General features: G+C 37.9%; 2 protein-coding genes and 1 pseudogene across 4 annotated transcripts; all 3 read right to left on the minus strand.

The window, feature by feature from the left end:
* Window positions 1-24: 24 nt before the first annotated feature.
* Window positions 25-6,809, minus strand: LOC306867269 (interferon-induced protein 44-like; annotated as a pseudogene). Its single transcript has 7 exons — window positions 6,803-6,809; window positions 2,136-2,482; window positions 1,616-1,801; window positions 1,453-1,504; window positions 1,048-1,375; window positions 797-968; window positions 25-198 (listed from the first exon to the last, which is right to left on the minus strand). The product of its transcript is annotated as an interferon-induced protein 44-like (transcript).
* On the minus strand, window positions 1,805-6,943 carry LOC306867576 (interferon-induced protein 44-like). Its single transcript, XM_079413324.1, has 8 exons — window positions 6,803-6,943; window positions 5,920-6,445; window positions 5,755-5,821; window positions 5,481-5,676; window positions 5,240-5,392; window positions 4,975-5,146; window positions 4,764-4,864; window positions 1,805-4,686 (listed from the first exon to the last, which is right to left on the minus strand). Exons 1-8 carry the CDS (start codon window positions 6,815-6,817, stop codon window positions 4,516-4,518), a joined length of 1,401 nt encoding a protein of 466 aa, XP_079269450.1. The 5' UTR covers window positions 6,818-6,943; the 3' UTR covers window positions 1,805-4,515.
* A 3,166-nt stretch (window positions 6,944-10,109) lies between these two features.
* On the minus strand, window positions 10,110-14,213 carry LOC306867577 (interferon-induced protein 44-like; the record flags this gene model as incomplete). Of its 2 annotated transcripts, XM_079413326.1 has the most annotated exons (8): window positions 10,110-10,797; window positions 10,875-10,975; window positions 11,075-11,246; window positions 11,333-11,485; window positions 11,561-11,756; window positions 11,832-11,886; window positions 12,024-12,153; window positions 14,136-14,213. In XM_079413326.1, the coding sequence occupies 7 exons, from the start codon at window positions 12,076-12,078 to the stop codon at window positions 10,612-10,614; spliced, it is 918 nt and encodes a 305-aa protein (XP_079269452.1). In that variant the 3' UTR covers window positions 10,110-10,611. The 2 variants fall into 2 exon arrangements, with proteins under 2 accessions (XP_079269452.1, XP_079269451.1); XM_079413325.1 differs by lacking the exon at window positions 14,136-14,213 and having other exon boundaries at window positions 12,024-12,534.
* Window positions 14,214-18,047: the final 3,834 nt, after the last annotated feature.

Consider the following 18,047-nt stretch of genomic DNA (forward strand, 5'->3'; position numbering starts at 1 on the left):
TACATACATACATACAGTAGCACTTTATATGTTGCCCTCCACGTGATCAACATCATCCAGATAGTCGTTTGCAAAGTTGAGCATCTGCTGTAGAGCGGAGAGAAGCAGGATAGGAACTGACATAGAGGCTTTGAAGATTTTCCTCCACTAGAGGACATGCTTCATCTACTTTTGTCATCAAGACGATCTGAGCAATGCCTGAAATTGTTGAGGTAGTTTTTAAGATACGTCTCACATGTAGCTCTATGTACAACCTACTTTGTATTAGTCACAAGATTGGTGTAAAGGTGACCCTGGACCACAAAACCAGTCATAAGTGGCACAGGTATGTTTGTAGCAATAGCCAAAACTACATTGTATGGGTCAAAATGATCGATTTTTCTTTTATGCCAAAAATCATTAGGATATTAAATAAATGGATATAAATTCCATACCGTAAATATCAAAACTTAATTTTTGATTAGTAATATGCATTGCTATGGACTTCATTTAGACAACTTTAAAGGTGATTTTCTCAATATTTAGATTTTTTTTGTACCCTGAGATTCCAGATTTTCAAATAGTTGTATCTCAGCCAAATATTGCAGTAGCCCCTCACTGCAGAACAAAGATCCAGGGGGCGGGGTTGGATCCACATCCAGGGGGTGGAGATGGGTAGGTTTAGGTCTATGTAAGGTGGGAGGAGTTGGCTCTAGATCCAACCACACCCCCTGGATCTCGTGTTCTGCAGTGAGGACCATCTCGGTTTTGGATATGACTGGTTTTGTGGTCCAGCGTCACAAATATGTTCTCTAACACAGTGAGTTCACTTTTCTGCGTATGGAAGCAAGTTTTTCCTGTAGTTTGTCAGACATGAGGGAGATTTTGGTGGCGTCTATCACGTACACCACACAGTGGATCTTCTCCTGTAGAGATGCAGGTCTGGAGGCCTTTTGCTCGTCAAGTTGAAACAGTGCTGTGGGGTTGAACTGAATCGAGAGGATTTAGCATGAAACAAACATCATTCATACTTCAACCTTCATTCTTTATGGATATAAGTGCTCTTACTTTATAGCGGTCTTGTACGTGGCCTTGAAGAATGCTGCTGATGTCCTCAATATCCAGTCCTGCACCTGATTCCTCCTCGAAACCCATGGTGTCACTCTACTATAACCTCTACTATAATCTTATTGAGTCTGTACCTGTGTGGTGAGACTAGTGCCTGCAGATCCTGGCATGGCTTTGCTGGTCATGCGGCCCATGAAGTGAGTTGATGGAGTTGAAGAAACTGGATTTACCAGCACCTACAGGACCAATCATCAGGATTCTGACCCGACTCACAGACGGCATCAGGGGTTTATAATTCCTGATCTTTTCCATGAGCTCTGCTCTTCGTCTACAAAGAGTAGTTCAAACTTAATCAAACTTAAACTGTATCTTATTACTGAATGAATTCAGCAACAGAAAACATACTCAGCTGTCCACAAAACATTCCTCCATGGCTTCTCTGCACTGATCTGAGGCTCTGACAGAGTACTTCCTGTCAATTGATATTACATTAGTAATTATTGAAAGAGACTGGATTTATAATATAAATTTACTGTACATAATTGTATTTTTCTGAGAATTGACTTACTCTCTTCCACTTTGTACACCTCACATTCACTCAGCCGAGTGTCATCCCCATATAGTTTGGCACTGCTAAAACCGAATGCATTACCCCTTGTGTTAATAAATACATTCGCTCCTTGATACACACGTGGTTGATTGTTGTAGCAAAAGTACGACTGTTGGCCAAAGTTGGGCACTCCAGCGTCATCATAGTCAAGTCAAGTAAAGTCTGCTTTATTGTCAATTCTTCCACATGTACATACAGAGAATTGAAATTGCGTTACTCTCAGACCCTTGGTGCATACAGTTAACATTAAACACTGACAGTAGACGTTCAAATACAGATAAGTACAGTTTAAACATATGTACATACAACTATACAGATATACAAATGACATTGTAAAAAAAATAAAGAAAGAGATAAAGTGGCATAAAGCACATGGCAGATAGAGTGCAAACCAGTTAAATAAAACAAAACTGCAGTTATATGTGTATATGTATAGAGTGTATATATATATAGTGCAAGAAGAGCTTATCAGTCTGATAGCGTGCATAATGTCCACTGTTAATGTCAATGCAGAGAGGGACTCCACCATGAAAGCTGAACAGGAAAGCCTGCTCATCATTAATATGCTGGGCACTTTGAGCATAACCTACACTAGTGTATCCACCAAAGATGCAGCCTGAACAGTTAGGCTACAAGTAAAGTAGGACCCTGATGGTCACATCTCTGGTGGAAGGCAGAAGCTTGATATCCATGAACTGAAGCTTTGTAGAGAAGAGTCAGCTCCACATTCCCTAGTGAGGCACAGAGCTGCTGTTTTTGCTCTTCTGCTAAACTAGAAGTGAGTGGAGCATTGTGAGTGCTGGATGCCCCAAAAGCTGAATACATCTAAACAAGAAAATCTTTAGATTTCAGTAATAATATTACAGTTACCATCCATAAAACAGCTTAGTTACTTTTGATGCCTCAACCCCGCTGATTTAAAACCAAACAATCAAATAATTCCTAGATTTATTTTCATAATTTTCACGACTCGATGTGATGTGATGCATGTGATGTCCCCAGTGCAGCAGGCAAGCTTGGAATATGGAAAAGCTTGCATTCAGCAGATAGAAATATTACATTATATTGATTTTGTCAAGAAAAAAAGATGATCTGAACACTGTTGTGTAATTTCTGGCTTTACTTTACTCTGGCATTACATCCCACCCACATCCCTCTGATCAGCATATGGTACATTATATTACTATAATTAAAAATCTTTTTGGAAAGTTGAACAGTTTCTTACAAACTTATGTGATTTGATAAAATACATTATGAAATATCATCGTATATGGGTAACGGAGAAATGACAATTAGCTTCAAGCTACACATGACAATTGACAATTAATACAACACTTCTACTTGAATGTCACTATCAATCACTATTGAGTGTTTGTAATAACTTCTGACTGCAATCCAATGTGGATTTTGGTCAAATGATGAGGCAGAAATATGTTGTTAGTAACATTCTAGAAGAAATTTTATGTGGAAGATACATAGTTATAACTTTTGTGGGGTGTGAAAAAACAGTAATGTAACTAGTAGTGTAACCCATGTACTGTTTTTAACCTTCATAACTATTACAGCATCAGTTTCTGTCCAATCTCCATCAAATTTTGCATGATTGTTTAAAATCATGTAATGCATGTGTTTACATAGTAATGCAAGTGATGTTTGGAGTTTTCTTTTAAGATTTTTAGGCACTTAGGTACACATTTTTAAATGACCCTGTTGTAACTGTCCAAATACCAATGTTCAACTTTTTTGAGAGCAGCTTCTTAGAGAGTAAAAAGGCAGACTAAAGCCATATTAAACTTATTTTATAACATGCATAATTGTTCTAATCACTTATTAGTCACATAGATGGGAGGTCCCAATGACCTCTGTGACATGGCAGTCTTGACCCTGAGCATGTAAAAGCTGTAACACATTCCAACTCCTCAGCTACAAGGCAGAAAGATATTCAGATACATATATTTTGATGTCTAACTACTAATATATGGTAACTAATAACTTTATTCAATCAACTAACAATCTAGGAGGTTAATAACTTAATTAATAATCACACAGGAAATATTATAATTAATATTTTTGTGAAAGCCATGATGGCCCCAGGATTCCACTCCTTCAGGCCCAGTTAATTTGCTTCCTAACATCCATGACTCATGAGCTACCATGTAATAAGTTAAGCTAAAGTGGGCATACAGGCTAACTTAATGGAGAAACAACAGCTGAATACAGTAAAATTAATAATGTCAGAATCAGAATCGCCACCATGCAAATCAGGCCTATAAGTAATTAAAATGCGCTAATTTGCATACATTTGACACAAGACAATTACAGCATTTCTCCACAGAACTTCCCCAATTATTAGTTAATGGCTTACAAGAGTCTTTTCCCCTCAAATATTATGTTTAAATATGCAGATAGCTTGTTTTGGTTAATTTAGAAGAAATCTACAGAAGCAAACAGACGAGGGTAGTAGGCTTAAAACAAACACCTTAATGTGTATTCTGGAAATTTCCTTTCCATTAGAGCAAAATATATTACAATAACACCAAAATAATTAAAACTATTTATTGTCTTGTGCAAAATAAACAAAATATTAATTATTAGTGAAAATATGTCCCTCTCCTTTGTGCAGTCACTTATTTTAAATATATATTTGAAAATAGTAGCATAGAAAACATGCACATTGTGGCTTAGTTTCCTTTGTTGTTGCCTGTTCTTGTGATAAAATTAGTGAATACTAAAGAAGACCTATGTGAACTGATTATTTTGTAGACATCTGTTGAAAAATGAAACATATTAATAGCATATTAATAGTACATTTCACACAAAGATATGTTAAATCAGCTACAAAGTGAGATAAAGCTGTACTAGTTGCCCTGCATAGGACCAACATCATCCAGATAGTCGTTTGCAAAGTTGAGCATCTGCTGTAGAGCAGAGAGAAGCAGGATGTCACAGTTGAGCTCCAGCTCCTGACTGTTCTTCACCGGTAACACACAAGACACCGGCACACCCAACCGAGAGCACACCTCCTGAACCTGCAGACACAAAACAACACCTCACTCACTCTGAGTCCTGTAGCAACAGACCATCTGATCATGTGACCGCGTCTCACCTTTGACTTGATGTAGGAACTGAGATAGAGGCTTTGAAGGTCCTTCTCCACTAGAGGACATGCTTCATCTACTTTTGTCATCAAGACCATCTGTGGAATGCCTGAAATTGTAAAAAAATAAGCTTTTAGCTATAAAAGGACATTTGCCGTAAGACAAGAGTTAGTTCGTCAATAGATTATAATTATTTGTTTTATATAACAGCTCATTCACCCAGTGAGTTAACTTTTCTGCGTATGGAAGCAAATTTCTCCTCTAGTTTGTCAGACATGAGGGATATTTTGGTGGTGTCTATCACATACACCACACAGTGGATCTTCTCCTGTAGAGATGCAGGTCTGGAGGCCTTTTGCTCATCAGCATGAAATGGTACTGTGGGGTTAAACTGAATCAAGAGGATTTAAGATGACAACAACTTTTATCAGAATCTTCAGTTTATATTTCAGTCTTCATTCTTTATGGATATAAGTGCTCTTACTTTATAGCGGTCTGGTACGTGGCCTTGAAGAATGCTGTTGATGTCCTCAATATCCAGTCCTGCACCTGATTCCTCCTCGAGTCCCATGGTGTCACACAACACAAATGGAAATGTCTTTCTCTGACGACTGTCTTTCACTGGATATGTGCGAAACTACCAACCAAGAAGAAAATCACATCAAGACCTGAAGTCATCAAGAGACGTTCCTTGAACTCTTATAGGATTCTTATTGAGTCTGTACCTGTGTGGTGAGACTAGTGCCTACAAATCCCGAAATGGCTTTGTTGGTCACATGACCAGTGAAGATGGAGTTGATGGAGTTGAAGAAACTGGATTTACCAGCACCTACAGGACCAATCATCAGGATTCTGACCCGACTCACAGACGGCATCAGGGGTTTATAATTCCTGATCTTTTCCATGAGCTCTGCTCTTCGTCTACAAAAGAGTAGTTCAAACTTAATCAAACTTAAACTGTATCTTATTACTGAATGAATTCAGCAACAGAAAACATACTCATCTGTCCACAAAACATTCCTCCATGGCTTCTCTGCACTGATCTGAGGCTCTGACAGAGTACTTCCTGTCAATTGATATTACATTAGTAATTATTGAAAGAGACTGTTACAATATCAAGTCACAGAACATAGCCTAACTATATTTTTCTGATAGTTGACTTACTCTGTTCCACTTTGTACACTTCGCACTCACTCAGCCAAGTGTCATTTCCATATAGTGTGGCAGGACTAAAATTGAATGGATCATTCAACTGACATGCGTATACATTTTGTACAAGTGGATGGTTGTTGTAGCAAAAGTACAACTGTTGGCCAAAGTTGGGCACTCCAGCGTCATCACAGCGTGCATTACAGTTACTGTTAACTCTGATACAGAGAGGAGCTCTACCATGAACACTGAACAGGAAAGCCTGATTATCTATAATTTGCCGCCCGCTTTGAGCATAATCTACACTAGTGTATCCACCAAAGATGTAGCCTGAACGGTTGTAGGCTACAAGTAAAGTGGGACCCTGATGGTCACATCTCTGGTGGAAGGCAGAAGCTTGATATCCATGGAATGAAGCTTTGTAGAGAAGAGTCAGTTCCAGGTTCCCCAGAAGGTCACAGAGCTGCTCTCTTTGTTTTTTTGTTAATTTAGAAGTGAGAGGAGCGTTGTGGGTGCTGGATGCCCCGAAAGTTGAATACATCTAAACAAGAAAAAAAGGATAGGCTATATATGATTTGAATTCTGTGTAAGACACACATAGACACGAGCAGTCAGATGACGTGTTTTCTGAAAGAACAATACGAACCGAAACTGATCAGCCGGAATCGAAACGGAAAGCAACTCTGCTCAAATAAATAATCTTATTTATGGTAGGCTATATAAATATCTGTTTGCTTCTGTAGATATCTTCTAAATTAAACAAAACAAGCTACCTGCATATTTAAACGTAATATATAGGGCGAAATACTCTTGTAAGCCATTAACTAATAATTGAGTTTCAAACATATCGTTTATTTGTACACTACATTTTTTTCTAAATTTCGACTACGTATCTTACCTTTGCCTTTCGCATTCCCCTTTGTTACTGAAGAAATAACGAAACGCTGCTTTCTTACATCCACAGCTGAAACCGTATAAGCTCCTCTCTTCCTTGTGATCAAACAAAACAGCCTCGAAAATGAAACTCGCTCAAGGCGATGATATTCTTATGTTGTAGCTGTTTGAAAAGAATAGATAACGGGCTGTTATTGTAGGCTACTCCTATGGTTTATTTGATGTTTAGCTAATTATATTTTAACAGCGTTAACTAGTCTATTTAAGCAGAATCAGTGCTATATTTTTTGTCTCAAAATATATAATAGACATTACCAAAGCATTTTACAAAATAGTCAAACAGAGCATAAAGTGACAGTAGCCTGAAAATCACAACAAAAGTGAAGATTTCACAATCCTTTAATATTGTTTAGGATAGAAGCACAAAAAAGTTACACAAATTGAGTGAAAGTAAAAAAAAAAAAAAAAGTATACTTCATATTAAAAAAGAAAAAGAAAAAAAAAGAAGTAAACGTTTTTGTAGTTAAAAGAAATTCTTGACCAAAAATATAAAAGTAGGCTACTGAATATTTCTGCATAAACGCAAATGACAGAGAAGGACCATGTGTGATTAAATGTTTCGAAGAGTTTTTGATTTGGCCTTTTCTGAATCTGGACTCAGCCGCAAGAACTGAGAAAAAAATATGTTTTATGTTGCCCTCCACTGATTTTGGTGGCGTCTATCACGTACACCACACAGTGGATCTTCTCCTGTAGAGATGCAAGTCTGGAGGCATTTTGCTCGACAGGTTGAAACAGCGCCATGGGGTTGAACTGAATTGAGAATAATTGAAATTATTTTTAGTTTAAGATACCTAATAACTAATGTCAGTATTTAGCCTATATTTTTATAGCCGGAGATGAAACTGAAAAGTGCCAAGTAAAGTACCAAATAATAATAAATAAAATAAAGTACGGAATTGTGTTCTTTTTGTTTTTCATCACTGTTAGCAATAACTGTTTGTTAAAATGTAACGTTAAAGCTTTATCTCACACGTTTCATCCTCTTTGAAATTGTTAACATTACGATTAAATTGCTTCTACTTTCTAAATGTATCATATTTGCATGGAATATTTAATACCACATCTATATCGTTTAAGAAGCTTACCTTGGTAGCTTGAAACATTGAAAAACTCTTCGTACATCACAGATTACACTCCAGCAGTTTCCTGAATCTGCAAATAAAACGTGCGTCGAGGTTCTATATGTATTGCGCCATTTCAGCACCTTTTTACCATCTTATGTGATTCTGCAAAGTTATAAAAATATACGATTTTAGCATTCAGACAAATAAACAACGACATGACCTTAAATGCTATTATTTAGGAACTTTAAAGCTGCAGTCAGTAGGTTTTGCCTCATGTTTTGCACCGTAAATCGCCACCATTGAAAACCTGGAATTGCAGCTCTGTGCTGTGCATGGGGTTGTGCTCTGGCATGTGTGTCAGTCTGTCAGTCACCGCCCCGGTGTGGAAACTGTATTTAGGAATCACAGATTAGCCTACATCTTGGAATATATGACCCAAACAAGAATTTTCACCATATATTGCCTTGAATTGCATATATTATCTGAACAAGTAAGTAACAAGTCTGCCACGTTTGTTCTGACCAACTGAGGAAAAAAGCATTACCATAAATCTCGCTACCAATGGTAATTAGATCTAACTATAAATTAGCTCATATCACATCTAACCGTGTAAATTATTATTATTGTTATACTACATTCTCAAATTATTCATATTAACAACATCAGCGTGACAATGAGTAGTGTGTATTAGGTTGTAGATTTCAATTTCTGTACAGTCTAATCTAATTGTCATGCCATTTGAATTTCATATTAAGAAATTCTTTTAACCCAAAAACCAAATCTGCTCCCTTTGAACTGGTTGTCTTGAAAATACAAATCTTGTGTAATCCCAGGCTATCTGTAATCAGAAGCACATTTTAAACTGGAATATAATTTAATTTCATTCACGTGTTTCATAAACACATAATCCTTTCTGGATTACAATCCGCCATCAAAATTTAATTATTCTAGCTGCTGTGAGAAAAGGCTATAAACGATCCACCACCTGCAGGATCCTCACATGCAGGGGCAGATAACCAACAGGTGAGGTAAGCGGCCGCTTAGGGCCCCGGGGAATCAGTGGGCCCTGTTTGATATTCGTGAAACATATTTGGCAAATGCACCAGTAGGCTATGTATTTGTGTTATGGAGAGCGTCAAATGTTCACTCACCACTCAAAACGGCACATTTTTGTCAGGTGCAGAGTTGACAGCTTTAAGTGATAACAGACGGAGCGCTCTTTGCGCGCATTCTAAGCTGTTTTGACTGTCTTTATTTTGTTTCAAGTCATAATTTTATTTGTCTTGATGTTTCAAAATGACTCTCTTGTGTGCTTTTCCTAGGCGTGCCAGCACAAACAATAAATGCAAGTGAACAATAAACTAAAAATGCGTATAAATGCATGAATACGATGACTGGAGATTTTCGCTTAATAGATTACATTTTCGATTTGTTTCTCGGCAAACCCTATCGTATGCCTTAAGAACACTTGGAATACGGAATGAGTTGCATGGGATAACGTTTCTGACATTTGAATCCTTTTTGGAAAAAGATTGAAGTTTACAATTCATTAAATGGACAAGCGCAAGCATTTTTTTATATAATGTCTTCTTTTGTTATCCTAAAAAAATAAGGTATAATATGGCTTTAGAACAGCATCAGGTTGACTAATTATTTAGGCTACTTAAGTTGTGAAGTTGTAATAGTTACAATAAATAATAATTATAACTATAATGAGAGAGAGCTAGTGACCAAAATAAGGGTTATGCGTAAAAGAGCATTACAGTTATTGTGTTGGGGCCCCCAAATCACTAAGTCCGCCCCTGCTCACATGCAATAGGCTACTAGCCGGGACAACTTCTTCATGTTTACAGACGTGACGTAATGACGCAGCAGCATGCTCGAATTTCCTGCGAAAACCTAAACCCGTACCACTCAAATTAGAAAACATTATTATAAGCTAACCTTTGTGAATCTGGACTGTACTTGCTCAAATATTGATTTCGGATCATTTTTAACCCCAAAAAGTTATGGACTGCAGCTTTAAATTAGGTTATTAAATATATTTTAATAACCTAAGTATTAAAAGTAATAAATGTAGTTGTTTAGTCATAGAAATGTGTTTAATAAATTGATCATTTTTATTTTAATCTTGCAGTTTTGAAAGAAACTTGAGGCACAGAATCAAAAATTGTGCTTTTTTTTAAAGAAACACTTTTTAATGCCTAGTCATGTCATTCTAGTGACTTTAATCCTAATCATGGCACAGGAATGTAACAAGCAAACACAACAGCAACTGCTTGAGTAATGTAAACAGTTGACATTAAATTAGTAATTACTGAAAGGAACTGGAGTTTATTTTATTGTACATAACTATATTTTTCTAATGAATTACTTACTTTGCTCCACATTGTACAACTAACAATCAGTCAGCCGAGTGTCATTCTTACATGGTTTTGCAGGAATAAAATTGAATGCATTATACTGAGGTACATTTTGCACAAGTGGTTGGTTGTTTTAGCAAAAGCACATCATACCCACTATTATGTTCAAATTAAGGTGGGTAGCAGATCTTCATTTGTTTATGTTTAGCAAATATTGATTATATTTTCACTGAGTTGACATTATTGCCAAAACAAATGTACAAAATAGTCAAACTTTATTAGTCCTATTACAGAGCATAAAGTCACAGGAGCCCCCAAAATAATTATTTAGGGTTGTCCTCAACCGGACGTATATCATCAAAATAGTCGTCTGCAAAGCGAAGCATCTGCTGTAGAGCGGAGAGAAGCAGGATATCACAGTTGAGATCCAGCTCCAGCTCCTGACTGTAGTTCTTCACCGGTAACACACAAGACACCGGCACACCCAACCGAGAGTTCACCTCCTGAACCTGCAGACACAAAACAACACCTCACTCACTCTGAGTCCTGTAGCAACAGACCATCTGATCATGTGACCGCGTCTCACCTTTGACTTGATGTAGGAGCTGACATAGAGGCTTTGAAGGTCCTTCTCCACCAGAGGACATGCTTCATCTACTTTTGTCATCAAGACGATCTGAGCAATGCCTGAAATTGTTGCGGTACGTTTTAAAGTATGTCACATGCAGCTCAGTGAACAACCTACTTTGTATTATTCACAAGATTGGTGTAAATATGTTCACTCACCCAGTGAGTTCACTTTTCTGCGTATGGAAGCAAGTTTTTCCTGTAGTTTGTCAGACATGAGGGAGATTTTGGTGGTGTCTATCACATACACCACACAGTGGATCTTCTCCTGTAGAGATGCAGGTCTGGAGGCCTTTTGCTCGTCAAGTTGAAACGGTGCCATGGGGTTGAACTGAATTGAGATTAATTGAATTTAAAGATTAATTTTACTAATAAATATACATTTGCAAGCCCAAAAACATGAACCTATGCACTTACTTTATAACGGTCTTGTACGTGGCCTTGAAGAATGCTGTTGATGTCCTCGATATCCAGTCCTGCACCTGATTCCTCCTCGAGTCCCATGGTGTCACACAACACAAATGGCAACGGCTTTCCCTCACGACCATCATTCACTGGATATGTGCGAAACTACCAACAAACAGGAATCTTTGTGGAACAATTGCTTTATATTACAAACTGAAGCAAGTCCTGTTGAATCTGTACCTGTACAGTTAGACTAGTGCCTGCAGATCCTGACATGGCTTTGTTGGTCACATGACCAGTGAAAATGGAGTTGATGGAGTTGAAGAAACTGGATTTTCCAGCACCTACAGGACCAATCATTAGCATTCGGACCCGACTCACAGACGGCATCAGGGGTTTATGGTTCTTGATCAATCCCATGAGCTCTGCTCTTCGTCTACAACACCGATCAATTTTATTACTTCAGATTAGCAGAGGAAATGAGCAAAAGAGAGATAAAGTAGAAACATACTCAGGTGTCCATAGAACATTCCTCCATGGTTTCTCCTCAACGCTGACTTCAGGCTCTGGGAAATGTTGAACAAAGATATAATGTTATAATGGCACTAAATAAGTTAATTATTTTAAAGAAACAGAAATGAATATGCACATGATTTTGTGTGTAAAATACATGAAGTGGCAATAAAGCTGATGATTGACTTACCCTGTTCCACTTTATACACCTCACATTCATTCAGCTGAGTGTCATTGCCATACATTAATGAGGTATTAATGTTGAATGCATTCCCTCCTTGATGATACACAGCTGGTTGGTTGTTGTGGCAAAAGTACAGCTGTTGGCCAAAGTTGGGCCCTTTAGTATCATCATAACGTGCGTTATAGCCACTGTTAATTTTGATGTAGCTAGAGGTTCCACTTGTAAAACTGAACAGGAAAGCTTCCTCATCTGTAATTTCCCGGCCACTTTGAGCATAATCTACACTAGTGTATCCACCAAAGACGTAGCCTGAACGGTTGTAGGCTACAAGTAAAGTGGGACCCTGATGGTCACATCTCTTATGGAAGGCAGAAGCTTGATATCCATGGACTGAAGCTTTGTAGAGAAGAGTCAGCTCCACATCCCCTATTGAGGCACAGAGCTGTTCTCTTCGCTCTTCAGGTAAATTAGAAGTGAGGGTATCTGTGCTGACTTTTCTAACTTTGGCTTTTTGCATCTGTGCCAAAAGAAAAAGAAAATAATAATAGTAATATAGCAAGTGTATTATGTTCTGTTCAGGTGTGATTTAAGCGCATAAATGTTCTGTTCCTGTGTTATGTGTTCTTTTTGAATGGGGCCTTTTAAGGGGTGGGAGTTTTTCTGAAGAACAAGTCAAAATCTGAAGGAAAAAGTATAGTCTGGAAAGAAGCCATGAGAGAATGGCAATGTCAGTGGGATAGGGAAGCAAAAAAAGACATTTATATACCATTCAAAATAAAGTTGTTTCTGTGAGGAATTGGGAAGGGACTAGGAGAGAAGAAATAGCGATGACAAGATTAAGAATAAGAATAGGACATAGTAATCTGAACAGTACGGTATATATCATAGGGAAGCATCCTACTGGTTTTTGCGAGAACTGCCAGGTATTAGAAACCATAGAACATGTGCTTTTAAGTTGCAGAAGATATGGAGAAGCAGTTGGGGGTTCGGTGCCTTGCTCAAGGGCACCTCAGTCGTGGTATTGAGGGTGGAGAGAGCGCTGTATATTCACTTCAATCAATTTATTTGGCATTTTGCTTTTTTATGTCATTTGATAGTTATGTATACATTATTTTATTTTAAATGGAAGAAAAACCTGTTTTTGACCTCAAAATAAAGCACTTTCCCTCTGTACATGGCTGCGTGGACAAGCAGTTTTGTGGTGCTTGGAATTCTTTATAATTAATTAAAAACAAATATTGATGGCTCAAAAAGGTGTAATTGTTCAAATTACATAATATATCTAAAAAATTGTAACCAAGTGTTTTTTCAAGTGTAATATTTCTGTAAAGGCTATGGGACAGAAAAATTTACATTTCCATAGAATGACCCCTATGCTATGTTACAGCTCCCCTTTTAAGCTTTTGTGTTTTTCTCCAATCCTATTCTGCTCACAGGTGATTGGAGAGGAGTTTTGTTCCCACTTTTGTTGCAGTTTACTAATTTTTGTAAAATAGCTTATGTTTTTGCTTTTCATATAAAATAGTCGTTTCAGTTTAACATTTTGTAGGCTCATTTATTGGTAATAAATAATATTCATGATAATAAATCATCAAAAAATAACCGGGCTTGTTTTTGAAGCTGCGGTTGCTTATTTGTCTCGCGAGAGTTGGCAACAGTGCCTCCTGCCCTCCAGCTGCATTTCGCGCCACAGCCATGACGTCATGTGCAAACAATTTATATACATATTCAGTCACCATCAATGTTTTTCATGCATTCAATAAAAAAAATAAAAAAAATCAGTCACCATCAAACACTACAAACATTAAATTTAGATTTGACTATAGCTGAGTACCAATTTGAAAGGCTCCAGTCCTCAAACCATACAGCCTGTAATATTTGAACTCCTCTTCACCTTTGTCATTACAGATAAACACTGAAAATAAACAGTGAACACCGAATAAACACTGAAAAGCTAATTTGTTTCAATTAAAATACAATGTTCGATTCATTGCTATTCCGTAACCTTTAGTTGGAAGATAAATACTGGATAAACAACTTATTTTTAAACCTTAAATAAATAAATTACTGCATGCATAATCCAAGAGTTAGTTAATTAAAACTAGCTTTGTCACTCACGTTTTGTAGAACAAGACACCTCGAAACGCGTCCGCTTCTTTTGTTCTTTAGATCCAAGACAACAGCACTGCTATTAGCTTTGGCCTGTTTGGCGGGAAGGTCATACTGTTATGAAACAGCTCAATAAAAGCAGCATTTATCTCGTGCAGATTTTTTTTTTTTTCTACAACAGTGACGTTGACTCTAAACCACAAAGGATTTAAAGGAGCAGTAATACAAAGAGAAAGTAATTGTAGGGGAGACTTGGGACGCTTAACACTTTAATAAAGTGTTTCATAAATAATTTCATAAATTTTGTCAGATTGGCTAGCTATCCTATCATGAAATGACCAGGTGTAAATGCCCTCTGAAACGCTTTCGAGACGGATTTAAATCCGATTGCTCAAACCACTTCAGGAGGTGGTCTGGGCCGCATTCCAGACGAAACTGGACAAATGTAAATGCATCCAGTTGTTGAAACCACATTTTACTCCTCCAAAAATGTTAAAATAATAAACGTGTGAGAGCGTGTTAAAGGCTATAGACATTATAGTCAGATATGACTGCGCTTGTCAGGATTCTGCCCTGACAGTCTTGTCTGTCTTGTCCCTGTTCAATGTTTCTTTGTTTGTTTTGTGTCTGAGCACATGGCTCTGTCTCTGTTTGTGTTTGCCACATGCTCCTCTGGTCCAACCTCCCTGTTTCCCATGGTCACGCCCCCTTGTTTAGTCCTTGTCTAGTCCTCGTTTACGTGATTGTGTCCACCTGATCCTCATGTGCTCTGCTCCTTTATATTGTACTCCTTTCCCTCATGTCTCTGCTGGTTCGTTGCATGAGTTCCTTGTGTGAAAGAGAATTTATTGTCAGTCTACTAGTCGTATTGAGTAGTGTTGGTTTTTTTTGCTCTCCTTATCTGTCTAGCTTTGCATTGGTTCTCTTGAGGTTTATCAAGATTCCTTTGCTTTTGTTATTTTGCTCTAGTCTAGTTCCTGTTTTTTAATTTTGTTCTAGTTTTCTTTAGCCTCTAGTTTGGCTTCTTTTCTTTATTTTGATTTTCGTCTTAGCCAGTTTATATTCCAGTTAGATTCCTGGAATTTGCTTTTTGGTTCTTTCTTTTGATTTATTTGCTCTCAGCAGTTTGATTTTGGTTTTTCCTTTGTAGTCATAGATGTTTTATTTTGTTACTTGTTATTTTGTCTTGTGGTCTTGTCTTGTTTAGTGTTTGTTCCTGTTCTGTGTCCTGATTCCCCCGGGCTGCCGTTCTCAAGACCTGGCTATCTGACTGGACTGGTTTCACTACAGCTCAAAGTATCAAGCCCTGGCTGCTGTTCTCAAGAACTGGTTAACTGATTGGACTGGGTTCACTACAGCTCTAAGTGTCAATCACTGGTTACCCAAGCTGCTGCCTGATCTCCATTGATGTCATTGACTGGTGTTGCTCTATCTCCTTTGCTCTCTAGCCTAGCTTGGTCCAGGTCTGACTTCGGTCATCCTCCTGTTTTCCAGCGGACTGCCCTTTTCTATTGTTTGGACTCACTTCAGCCCTGTTTATTTCAATCTTGTCAATAAATGTCACTCCCTTGATAATTCTGCATCTGGGTCTCTCTCTAGTATCTGCTGTGCCAAGAACCCTGACAGCGCTAATGTACGCACCGCCGCGGACGAGCAACTGAGCATCTCTTCAGCAAGCCCAGGCACAAACTGCCATGAATGAAACTGAAAGTAAGACGCAGGCGCTCAACACACAATCATCTTCATTAAAAGTAATAGCACAAACTTATCTTTCCAGTGCTGATGCCGCGCGCTCTCCTATTAAGGTCTTTGAACTTGAAATGAGCTGATAATTAATAAAATGCAGACGTGAACTCCGTTAAATTTAAATATAGCGCGGGAATTGAAGATTGGATTTATATCCGTTTTGCGATGACACATTTATGTGCCCAAGTGTAAATGGAAACGTTTTAACAAATCAGATAGATATCCGATCAGTTAACGCATGAAATGACCAGGTGTAAACAGGCCCATAAATGTGTCGTCGCAAAACAGATATAAATCCAATATATTGCCTAGGGCCTCAGGCTTTGAGGACGGTCCTCTATAACCGTAGCATCCCCTATACGCCAGTCAAGATGGGCAGCAAATACTACCCTCATTGTTTATAGCATATAGTTGAATTGTCACTCATCCCACCTTCTGAAAGTTTGCGTAACAAACACATCCTTCAGGTGCTGAAGCAAAAGACTAAATGGGCATGCAAAGAAGTCTAGCGAGTTTGGTGGTCAGTAAAAAGGATAAGGAATATTACATTGTTGCTGTTTAATTACAATGGCGTATCCATCATGGTGGAGAAAATTAATCGTAGATGGAGGTTTTTAAATCGCAGGTTAGAATTGTAATCCCCGATTTGTTAATCTGTGTTTAAAATTAAGTGGTGCAACAACTCTATTTAAAATCAAACCTAGATCAACAAATTAGCTCTAAACTTTGCATAATTTAATCCTTTTTGGTGCAACCCACCCTAAATGTAACGTGCTCCTTCTCAAAGGTTAGTGTTGAGAAAATATCAGATGGTTAAACAGGCTTGGGAAGTTTACTTTTAAAATGTGTCCTATTTCACTACAGATGACAAAATACACACTTTAAAAAGTAATTTGTAATGTATTGATGCGTTAGACTACACAAGTTTTGTAACTTAATCTAAATACTACTGTATAATACTTTGGAATACCAATAAGGTACTTATATAATACAAAAGGTCCTCTAGAGAAAGAAATCCAAATCAGTTCTCACACGTGCCAACGGTCCCGACGCCGATTCAACATGTTGAACATGCAAACTGCCGCCGACGGCAAACAAACTAGCCCGACAGTCGCTCACCGGTGTCTCCCGGCCTTTATGTCAAGTAGACCTCAGAATGTTTTCGGGTCTCTGTGTGGCTCAGGATTATGGAGCCCTCGCTAAGTGTTCCTGCTGAGCTGGCAGGGCAGGCTTAGTTCTGCTTCTAGCACGGCGCTACTGGATGCGTTCCCCATACAGTCGTTAATGATGACACAATGGGAGTTTCCTTTCGATAGGGAATGCCTGAACGAGTGTTGTGTAACTAGCCGTGCTATAGCTGCACGTGAATTGATGGCTGTTGTTTGTTTGATTCTGATGAAATGGTGCTAATCTCTTAATTGTGAGCCGATTTACACAGCAATCGTCTCCGCCCCTTCTGGCGGGCTCGAGCGTCATTGGTTTATGCAGCTACACAAACGTTAACAAATCAGGCTTCAGTAACAGTAGTCATACAGTTGTCAATGACGACGCAATGCTTGTTTCCTTATTAGATTAGATTAGATTAGATTAGATTCAACTTTATTGTCATTTATGCAGAGTACAAGTACAGAGCTAATGAAATGCAGTTAGCATCTAACCAGAAGTGCAAGAATATAGTGTTTTATATACATATAAGTGCAGAGTAAGTGAAGATATGATTTACAGAATATACAGTGGAATTGCTATATACAGTATTGAGCAGAGTATATACAGAATATAAAATAGGAATGCAATGTAGGGATTGTATGTACATTATGAACAGAGCAATGTAGATTATATAGATTACAGATTATATATACACATTATGAACAGCAGAAACGTGAGAACAGTGGTAATAAATAAATACAGCTGGATGAGTGTGCAAAGTATTGATAGAACAATGTATTCTATGCAAAATAGCAGTAGTGCAATATTTTATAGAAATAGTTTACTGTGCTTGTACAGTAACAACTTTAAACAGATTATAGTGTAATGACTTGAACGATGTGCAGTCTGTGCAAAATATGAGTAGTGCAAATGCATGTGTTTAAAGTACTGTGACCAGTGCATTAATAAGCAGGTGCAGGTTAGATTGGTGGTGTGGCGTTCAGAAGTGTCACAGCCTCGGGGAAGAAG

Source organism: Barbus barbus (genome assembly GCF_936440315.1).
Source record: "Barbus barbus genome assembly, chromosome: 49".
NCBI lineage: Eukaryota > Metazoa > Chordata > Actinopteri > Cypriniformes > Cyprinidae > Barbus > Barbus barbus.